This window comes from Glycine max, chromosome 3, assembly GCF_000004515.6.
Source record: "Glycine max cultivar Williams 82 chromosome 3, Glycine_max_v4.0, whole genome shotgun sequence".
Classification (NCBI taxonomy): domain Eukaryota; kingdom Viridiplantae; phylum Streptophyta; class Magnoliopsida; order Fabales; family Fabaceae; genus Glycine; species Glycine max.
Genome location: NC_016090.4, coordinates 1,293,954 through 1,304,159, shown reverse-complemented (window position 1 = coordinate 1,304,159; position 10,206 = coordinate 1,293,954). Strand labels below are relative to the sequence as shown.

General features: G+C 30.6%; 1 protein-coding gene across 2 annotated transcripts; it reads left to right on the top strand.

The window, feature by feature from the left end:
- The first annotated feature begins 301 nt into the window (after positions 1-301).
- Positions 302-9,800, top strand: LOC100813234 (O-glucosyltransferase rumi homolog). 2 transcript variants are annotated; one of them, XM_014773425.3, is made up of 6 exons: positions 302-508; positions 7,091-7,626; positions 7,885-8,077; positions 8,167-8,231; positions 8,383-8,593; positions 9,269-9,800. In XM_014773425.3, exons 1-6 carry the CDS (start codon positions 362-364, stop codon positions 9,611-9,613), a joined length of 1,497 nt encoding a protein of 498 aa, XP_014628911.1. In that variant the 5' UTR covers positions 302-361; the 3' UTR covers positions 9,614-9,800. The 2 variants fall into 2 exon arrangements, with proteins under 2 accessions (XP_014628911.1, XP_006576346.1); XM_006576283.3 differs by lacking the exon at positions 302-508 and adding an exon at positions 1,717-2,918.
- Positions 9,801-10,206: the final 406 nt, after the last annotated feature.

Below are 10,206 nucleotides of genomic sequence, written 5' to 3'. Positions count from 1 at the left end.
ATGTAACACATACATAGTAAAAATGATATTTAGTCTTGTACTAATATTGATTCGATTATGATTCCATTATAAGTATACCAAAAAGTTTTACCCAATATCTTTATTAGTTCAAAGACTTAAGTTATATATATATATATATGCTTAAAGTCATGATGTCATTCATCATACATGCTTAAACTATTTTATATTGCACGTTCCGTTGGTACACGCAAGGAACAAGCTTTGAACCTCTTGATGAAATAAAAATTTGATTAAGATCCAATATTTGAGGTAGTTAATTAGTCTAATTAAAAAATCTATATAATTGAGTTAGTTAGTCCTAGCTAGCATCACAAGCTGGAGTGGATATCGATCTCCATCAATGGCCAACACTAAGAGGCAAGGTTGTCACCAATTGCAATCATCATATAGCAAAGAGAAAAGATGGATTTCAACCTATGGCTTGTTCTCCCTCGCTTTCCTCTTTGTGTTTGCTGCAACCAATTTCATTGCCAACTGGCTTGACCTAGTAAGTCATCACTCTCTTAATTTTGCTATCTTAATAGCCCCTCTTAATTAATTTCTGTATATATGTATGTGTGTTTAAGCTTGATTTTGATGCTTTGCTTCCAAGTTTTATGAATAGTACTTATGCATATATATATATATATATATATATATTGTTTATCTCTTTCTTTGTTCTTACTTGTTAATTAATTTGAATGATTGATCAATTAATCCCTTCGCCTGAAGCTAAGGGGTGCTGGTCTTGTAGTTCTACTCTCTCTTTCTTTGTTACGTTCTTACTTTCGAAAGTAAAGTATATGGAATGAAAAAAAAAAGGAGATTTTTTTAAGGGGTACGTACGTAGGGGGAAGAATTAAACGGATTACGTAAATGACTGAAATACGATTAAATTAATTAATAACACGTAATGCTTTTGGATTAAAAAAACTATTGACCTTTGACTTCGTTGGTGTGTATACTATGATTCCACCAATTTTTTTTTTCACCATGAAATTGTTCGAAGTACTCCACCCGTTTAATTTGGTGTGATAATTAATTTTTATTGGAAAATTTAACTGTTTATATTTTGTGAGATTTTTTTTTCTAATCACATTTTTTTCTGTATAAAACTCGATTTTGAGATTTGATTAGGAAGATTTAGTTTAATACCAATCGAACCATATATTCCATTACCATCAAATTAAGTGCATGCTTAAATTTATGAAATAGATAATGGCTACAGTAATAAGCTGCATAAACTAAGTGTCGTGATCGTAAGGCAGCCTAACTTAAAAGAACTGATTATTGTCAACTTGATGTATTTCAAAGTCGATGCACTCAATTACTTGTTTTGAAGAAACATTTGCAATAATAATTTCTTTTGCCTTGTAAAAAAACTTGTTTTTGAAGAAATTGAGACATCTTGGCATTATATTTTTCTCATGGTAGGCATGATACCACGACTGGATCATTATTCATACATTGTTATAAATTTATGCAACACTTGAGTTTCTAGTGGCTATTAATCTGTGGGTATAATGATTAAAATCTTATTTATATAGAGCCAATATCATTTGAACTGGAAATTTTCAATTTCAATATATATATAATATAATATAATATAAAAAATCAAATTAATAGATATCTTATATATGTTTTTTCCTTCTTTTGATTATAGAATTGATTGTAATGAACTAATAGTTTAAAAATATTTTATATACTATTATTTAACTATAAATGTTTATATACGATAAGTTTTTGTTGTTTTTTATAATAAGTATTTCTTTATTATATTCCTACGGTAATTATTAGAGATCCAAATCCTTAATATGCAAACGAGTAGCAATTTACCGAAATTATAATTTGCTTTATAGAAGATTTTTCCTTTATATGTTTTAAAGAAAACTCTATATATGCGTTAATAACAACGCTCAAGATATATATATGGCGAGTTTACGTTATGTGAGGCATGTTTGAATGGTCCAAAACAGCAACTAATAACGTGTGTTAGAGGTGGGGAATAAATTGGAATATAATTGTAAGTGCTCTTAGAATCTTCGTGAGTGTTTATCAACCTAATATCAACCTAAAGATATTTTAAGTTAGGTTGTTTCTTCCTACACCTTTAAGTAATTTAGCTTATCATTTTTATAATTTTTTTATCTTTAGGATTTATTATTTCAAAAATCAAAATTTGTAATCAATTCAGAATATAATTTTATATTTTGTATTGATCATTTCGAAAGTTAAAAAAACATTGAACCTCTTGGAGGCACAGAAAACAATAATCTTTTAAGATAATCTCGAGTTTGAAAAAAAAAAGCACAACGAAATGGGTCGACTTTATTTATTTATTTGGAGGAGGAGTTCACTTATTTGGGACACTTATAAGATACCTGTAAAAAAAAAAATCATGGTTTTTGCTTTAAATTTAGTGATCATATCTTTTGAAGATTATCAGATTAAAGATATGAGTAGAAGTAGGAGTTTTGGAGGAAAAAAGAAAGGACAATAAATAAATATCCTCTAATTTAACATTTTTTAAATAAGAATAAAATTATAGATTAACATAAATTTGGTGTCTTATTTTTTTAGACAAAATTTAGTGTCTTAATCACTTGGGAAAAAAAGAAGATAATAAGAAGATAATGTTAGATACTATATATAGTCCCACTTAAAATTAGTCTTTTATCCGAAAGCCAATAACCAAATAGAGTAGTTGCATCATGCAATTGGCACACCATTGCCTCACACTCAGTTATTAATAGTCAACCACAAAATTAAGCTTGTAGAATTCTAAGGCTAACCTCTCGCATATGTATGATTCATGGTGGCTGTGAGAGTGGTTTAGCATAATGACGAGATGGACATTCTTCTCCGTCATCCTCTTGGCTGCATTTGTTGCAAGCACTTTCTTCCTCGAAATTGATCTTGTAAGTAGTCTTGTTAATTACCCATGATATATATATCTTTGTTCGAGATATTATTGCATATATATGTCTTAATTAAACCTTGGAGATCATATGCTTTTAATTGTCTCTCCTTGACCCCCTTATTGATTCATATGTTGCCTATCTCTCTCTCTCTCTCTTGGTTTGGTTTTGTTCCCTCCCAAAGAACTAAAGTTTTCAATTCTACTCGTAGTTGTCTTTCTTTCGTGATAAAGGAAGAAGGAATAGAGGAGAGTTTTTGAGTTCGGTTACTCTTTCACTAATAACTTAACATCTCTTTCTCTTGGTTCGATTTGTCCCCTCCCAAAGAGCCTAGACTTCAATTCTAATCATAGTTGCCTTTCTTTCTTTGTTGATAACCTATATACGTATAAGTTTAAATGCAAATAATTGTTATTCTTAGTTGTAGTATATTATAACTTGTAAGAACAGAAGAGTAATTTCATCACGAAATTCAGCTAGGAGTTATATCCTCTTCAAATGTTAATTTATTATTATGACTTTTCCAAGCAAGTTAAACTCGTAGGAGATAATGAAAAGGTAAGTATGCATGGGATGATGAATATAATACTTATGGAAGATTTGACATACATTAATGGTGTTGCTTTTTTTTAGGAGAAAAACTCGTTCGATTCTAATTTACAAGGAATATGTATATAATAAAATAATAATGAAGCAACGTGTGGGGTGCGGATAAAATAAAATAAAATGCTGCGTTCTGTTCTGTTTGTTTTTAGTATTATTTTTTTTGTCAGCCTGTTTGTTTTAGTTATTTTAACAGAATAAAAATGTATTCACGTCTAGCTAGCAAATGGTTTCTTAGTACTACAGATGGTAATATATTTATTATGAAAGTGGGAATTATGCGATTAAGTAAAATTATCGTTATCATTACATTTTCATTACTATAATATATGTGGTTTCTTCTTCACATAGTCCATATCTAGTACTTTTAACACCATCCACACGTTGTGCACGTTTGATTATAATAATATAGGTGTGCATCGTGGCACGTATTCTTATAAAATGAAGATATTATGTGGTTAGATACAAATTCTCGATCCTTGCTATTTTTTTAGCCTAAAATAACTAGTAATAAGGATGACACTGTGATGAATCGGTTTCTGACAACTATGTTGTGTTTGATTGCGAAGAGAAAAATAGAATTGATGGAAATAAAAAAGAGATGATTAAAGAAAAGAGAAATAGAGTAGAAATTAAAAATAGAATGTTTGGTTGCTTGATTTGAGTGAAATATGTGATAAATAGAGTGAAAATAAAAAAGTGAGATTGATCGATCAAAAGTGTCTACTAAAGACAAAAAGTAAGTCATTGTATTATATTGTATTAATAAGGGCAAAAAAAAAACATGTTGCTCACTAAAGATAAAATCGTGGGATCATTGAAATTTTCAAATGAATTCTACTTTATCTTACTGGTACCAAATGTTCAGGTGCTATTTTCATCGGTACAATATCATTTTTGTCGTCACAATCAAATCAATTGCTAATGTAAAGTTGATGTAGAGGGGTTTTTCCGGTGGTATTTGACTCATGAGATTCGCTAGTTATTCATTTTGAGATTCACCAAACACATAACCAATTTATTCATAGGGCTCTCCTAAAGATGGTTCCTCAATGCCTTGTAATTTGGGAGCCCATAAGAAGTAGGGAGGGGGTCCTCCAAATAAAGTGTACATGCATAAATTTATTGTCTCTAGAATTGTTATCTAGATTGCCTTGGATATAAAGGATTCCATTTCACATGGGAAGCCAAGGGTATCAAAGATAGGTTGGAGATAGCTAGTTGTAATGCGAATTGGCACCTTAGTTTTTCCTTTGCTTTACTCTTCCACCTCCCACCCTTTAAATCTAATCATAATACCTTACTTCTAAAGCTTAGTGAGGATAATCAATAAGGGAGAAGGGAAAGGTTCAAACTCTTGGCAAGTTGGATTGTGGATTGCACTTTCTAGGAGGAGGTATATATACAAGGGCAATAGAACTTAGTAAAATTTTAGGGTTTAGGCTCAAAGATGATTTGTGCCAAAACCTTTGTGTGTTAATCCTTCATGAAAGAAAACATGAAGCAATGCTTTGTGTACATCTTATACCGTACTTGTATGAGACTAACCTCTTAGCATGCTTCGACTTCGTCACTAGCCGACCAAATTACTTTCACCCAAGTTGTTAATGCTACCCTTCCAACCTTCACCATGCAAACAATGTTATTGCCTAAGACTATTTGTCATAGGTTGGAGAAATCTGCTTGGAATTTTGTTTGAGGTCATAGGGATGATGTTAGAGGTTGTCATACTATTGGGCTAGGTTTTGTCATTCAAAAGGAAGAGGGAGGTGTTGTGTTTAAATATCTTCATCTCTTTAATAAGGCCTTTGTCTCTAAGTTAGGATGGGATCTTATCTATTAACCTTAGGCTCTTTAGGTCAAAACGCTCTTTGCAAAGTATCAGTGTGAGGAAAAGGTCATTCCCAACGTGTAGCCTGAGAGGGAATATTCATTGTGGTAACATGACAAAGTATTTTAAAATGGGGTCGTTGGTTGATAAGTAATGGTATCATTATGAGGTTTTAGGAGGATTTTGGAAGTTCATGATGAGATTTGTGCTATGATTCCTTCTTTTCAATTCCTAGCTTGGATAGATTTGTATGGAGTTCTATAGTTGATGGTTCCTTCTTCACTAATAGAAACCTTGCAAACACATATGGTGACACGTACTCATGATAGGGGTTTGGAAGTTGAATATTCACTAAAAGGTTAAGGGATTCTTATGGAAAGCTATGCAACATGGCCACCCAACTAAAAAATTATTTAGTAGGGTTATCTTAATTTGCAGCTCGAGCTTATTTTGTATGTAGCAAGAGGAAACTACCTTGCACATTTTAAGGAATTACAATATTATTAGGCAGATTTGGCTTGGCCAAGGGGCTTCTCTCCCCAATGATTTCTTTGGCATGGAGATGGTTGATTGTCTTCTTATTTCTTTGTAATATAAAACCCAGGAGAATTGTCAATCCTAGTATGCATTGATAAATTTTGTTTGAAAACATCCTTTACTTTATTTGTGAGCATAAATGCAAGCTTATTTTTTAATATAATATTTTTAATTGTAATGAAATTTTTCATGCTTCCCAAAGGATAACTTGTGGTTATATAGATATTGTTACTAACCCTCTAAGTATGTTGTCATCACATGGTCTTCAGCCATATCTCACATTGTTAAATGAATTGTAGAAGGTTTAGTGTATATATCAACTAGGATCCAAAGCTTTGTGTGCCGAGGTCTTTAGGGACCAAGATGGTAAAATAAATATTAGACTTTGTTATAAATCTTTAAATCACAAACAATTCTATGGCTAAGTTTTATGCTATTCTCTTTGCTCTTCAAGTGGTTTGGGGCATGGGCTTTCATAGGATCATTGTGGGTTGTGACTTTATAGTGTCGGTTATGTTGATTAATCAAGGTTGTTATCAGCTTCACACTAATACAATATGGTTCACATGATTTATGTTTGATTGAATCATGCTTGAGAGGTAATAATCTCTCGTTCCCATTGAGAATCTAATATGATACTTGGTTGGCTTGCTAACAAGGCTCATAGTTATCCTATTGGTTTGCACATTCTTTATTCCCCTAGGTTGTTTTCACCTGCTATGATATGATGTTGTAGGGCTTTTTATTACCCACATTATTTTGATTCCTTAATTTCATGTATATTGGGATGTAGTTCCTCCACTGAATAAAAAAAATGTATGATATATAATTTATAATGGTGGCGTGTATCCCAACATTAATTTTTATTTATTGCTACCATAATTATAACATTTGATTGAGCAATAAAACAACAACTTTTTGCATAATTTTTCTTTTCATAAAAATTTTACAAAATTTGTAAGAAGTAAACTATGTGTTAGTAGCAAAAATTTATATATGAGAAAAATAGTATGTATAATCATAATATAATTTCTTTTAAAAGTCATTTAATAATAAATTATCATTATAGTAAGTTTACTACTTTGATTATAACTAGATTAAAAGTCATTACTAATAATGATTTCTAATTTGTTGACCTTTACAATGATAATAATACCCAGTAAACTCTATATATAATCATGCTAATTTTTTTTTATTTCAGTTCAGAATAACAACCACTACTATTCTCAAGACAAATATAGTATTCAATAGGCAACAACCCCAGTTCCCACTTAATTGCACCAACGAGAAGTTAGCAACAACATGCCCATCATACTACCCAACAAAATTTCAATTTTATGATAATTCATCTACTACATCATGCCCAGAATACTTCAGATGGATCCATGAAGATTTAAAACCATGGGAGAGTTCAGGAATCACAAGGGACATGATTGAAAGAGGCAAAAATATTTCGCATTTCAGGCTTGTAATTGTAAACGGAAAAGCTTATATAGAAAAGTTTGCCAAATCATATCAAACAAGGGATGTGTTCACAATATGGGGAATTTTGCAACTTCTAAGGTTGTACCCTGGAAAGGTACCAGATTTAGAGCTAATGTTTCACTGCGGGGACAAAACTGTTGTATTCAAAAAAGATTTCCAAGGACCACAAATGTCACCTCCGCCCGTGTTCCATTATTGTGGAGAAGAAAATTCATATGACATTGTTTTCCCTGATTGGACCTTCTGGGGTTGGTAAAGTATCTTTTCCTTTTGAAGTTAAAAACTTATTGTTATTTGTTTTAGGTGCATTAATTTGGTTTTAGAGGACCTAAATATGGGTGGAAACCTTCTTTATTTTTAATATTCTTATAGACTTGTTTTTAATTCTTTTATTAAGTTTCATCTCTAATTTCCATGTTTAAAGACACAATGTGATTTCATTACTTTTCCTTTAATTAAAATGAAACAAAAGGAAAAAAAGTTATATTTTTATATTTTTTTTCTTACTAGGGCTGAGCTTAGCATAAGACCATGGGAAACAACATTACATAATATACAAGAAGGCAACAAGATGGTCAAATGGAAGGATAGGATTCCCTATGCTTTTTGGAAGGGCAACCCAAAAGTGTCTATTATTAGGAGAGAACTTGGCAAGTGCAATGTCACAGAAAAACAAGATTGGAATGCAAGAATATATGACATAGTAAATATATAATTTAAAATCTGACTTTTATTTTTGGTTAATGCATTAATTATCTCAAGATGAAATTAACACATTTTTTTTCTTTTCAGCAATGGCTACAGGAGAGAGCAAGTAATTTTGAGAATTCAAAACTTGAAAATCAATGTACCTTTAGGTAAAGTTTTCAAGCATATTTTATGATTTATATTTTTTTTAATAATTATTATAGTAGGGATTAGTTTGCTTTTTGAATCTATCACATATAGTATTGTTTAGATTTTACTTACTAAATTTTGAAATTTGTTTGTGTTGCATTTTATGTTAAGATATAAGATCTATGCAGAAGGGGCCACGTGGTCTGTGAGTGAAAAGTACATCATAGCATGTGACTCAATGACTATGTTTATAGAACCTAAGTATTATGACTTCTTTACAAGAAATATGTTACCTTTGCGACACTACTGGCCTATCAGCACAAAAAATATGTGTGAAGAGATTAAGTATGCAGTGGATTGGGGAAATGCTCACCTTGACCATGTAATTATTTTCTTCCTTTATTTTTTCCTAAATGATTTCCGTGTTTAAACAAACTAAGGTTGGATTGAAAGTATGCTAATTGCACAATGAAACAAGCACTCAATTTATAGCTACATTATACATGACATTTGAATTTTATTGGAATTAGCTACATAGGATCTACCTAAAATTTAACATACCTAACAAAAATAGTTTTTTCTTTATGGCTTACATATTTAAGAATTTTTTTCCAACTAATGAATGAAACCTATAGCTTTAGCCACACACAACACAAAATAAGCCATTTTACCTTTTACTTAAATTACATTTAGAAATACAAAATTAGACTTAGATCATCCCTAATTATTGCACTATGTAGCGATGAAAGAGACAATCACATTCTAGGTAAGTCTCACATTAATCCCATATCTTTCTCTCTCCTCAATGTAGTTGAAGTTAGTGAAAAAACTAAAACATAAAATTATCATGACTTCAATCACAAAAGATTGTTGCAAATTGTGTTGTTAAGTCAAATAGTCAATACATGTCCTTTTCAATTACCTATAAGTTCCTTTAATGGTTGTTTTTTTTTTAATTTTTGCAATTCATTTAAATTCTTTAGCTTATCCCCTCCTAAAAATAATAAAAAATCCTTGTCTAGTTTTTTTTTTAATTGACAATTTTAATTAATTGCAGGCACAAGCAATTGGAGATGGAGGAACTAACTACATCTTAGAGAATTTAAAGATGAAATTTGTATATGATTACATGTTTCATTTATTAAATAACTATTCAAAACTCTTGAAATTCAAACCAACCATACCTATAGGAGCTGTTGAGATTTGTTCTGAAAGTATGGCTTGTTCCTTGCATGGTCAAAGGAAACATTTTATGGTTGAATCCATGGTGATCTCACCAAGTGATACACCTCCATGTATATTGCCTCCTCCTTATACACCTGAAACTCTAAAAGAGTTTCTACAAGAAAAAGAAAATCTAATCAAACAAGTGAAGACAAGGGTGATCAATACAAAGCAATAAAGGCTAGTGTTGACGGTGTTGTAGTATGTATGTATGTAGATGTAATTCTTACACACACACAACACTCTTGATGAATGTCACATTGTCAATTAGTCATAGTGTAACAAATTCAATCTATCAAAATGTGATTGAATATTCATGATTAGAAGAAAGTTTTTTGTTAATTTATCCTACCTTTGTCCCTTTCTATAAGATATTATTTTGGAATTTTCTTGTTCCTTTTTATAAGATTCTTTTCTAATTGTCTCTTGCATTCATTATTTTTTTACCAAAATACCCTTAATAATTTCAGTCCATAAATAATAAATGTTATGAATTGTCTCTTTCCCTCTCTATTATGAGAATTGGAGAATTAACAAGTCTAGTTAAAAAAATTATAACTCCACTATTATCATTCTTTGTTCATGCATTAATTATTTAAGGATAATTTTGTAATAATATTACAATTACAAAAAAAATTTAATGCTAATAACTAAATTAACCAACTTTCTTAATACATGTGAATTAGTTAACAATGTCTTACAATTAGGGACAGAGATAGCATGAAGTTTTTAGTTATACTCCCTTATAACTCATATATGACCAAAAAACTC

What these genes read in the sequence shown, in the direction of transcription:
- LOC100813234 (XM_014773425.3), top strand. Translation starts at nt 362, where the DNA reads ATGGCCAACACTAAGAGGCAAGGTTGTCACCAATTGCAATCATCATAT. An exon ending in GATTGGACCTTCTGGGGTTG is followed by an intron (nt 7,627 to 7,884) that starts GTAAAGTATCTT and finishes TTTTCTTACTAG; the next exon opens with GGCTGAGCTTAGCATAAGAC. An exon ending in ATGCAAGAATATATGACATA is followed by an intron (nt 8,078 to 8,166) that starts GTAAATATATAA and finishes TTTTCTTTTCAG; the next exon opens with CAATGGCTACAGGAGAGAGC.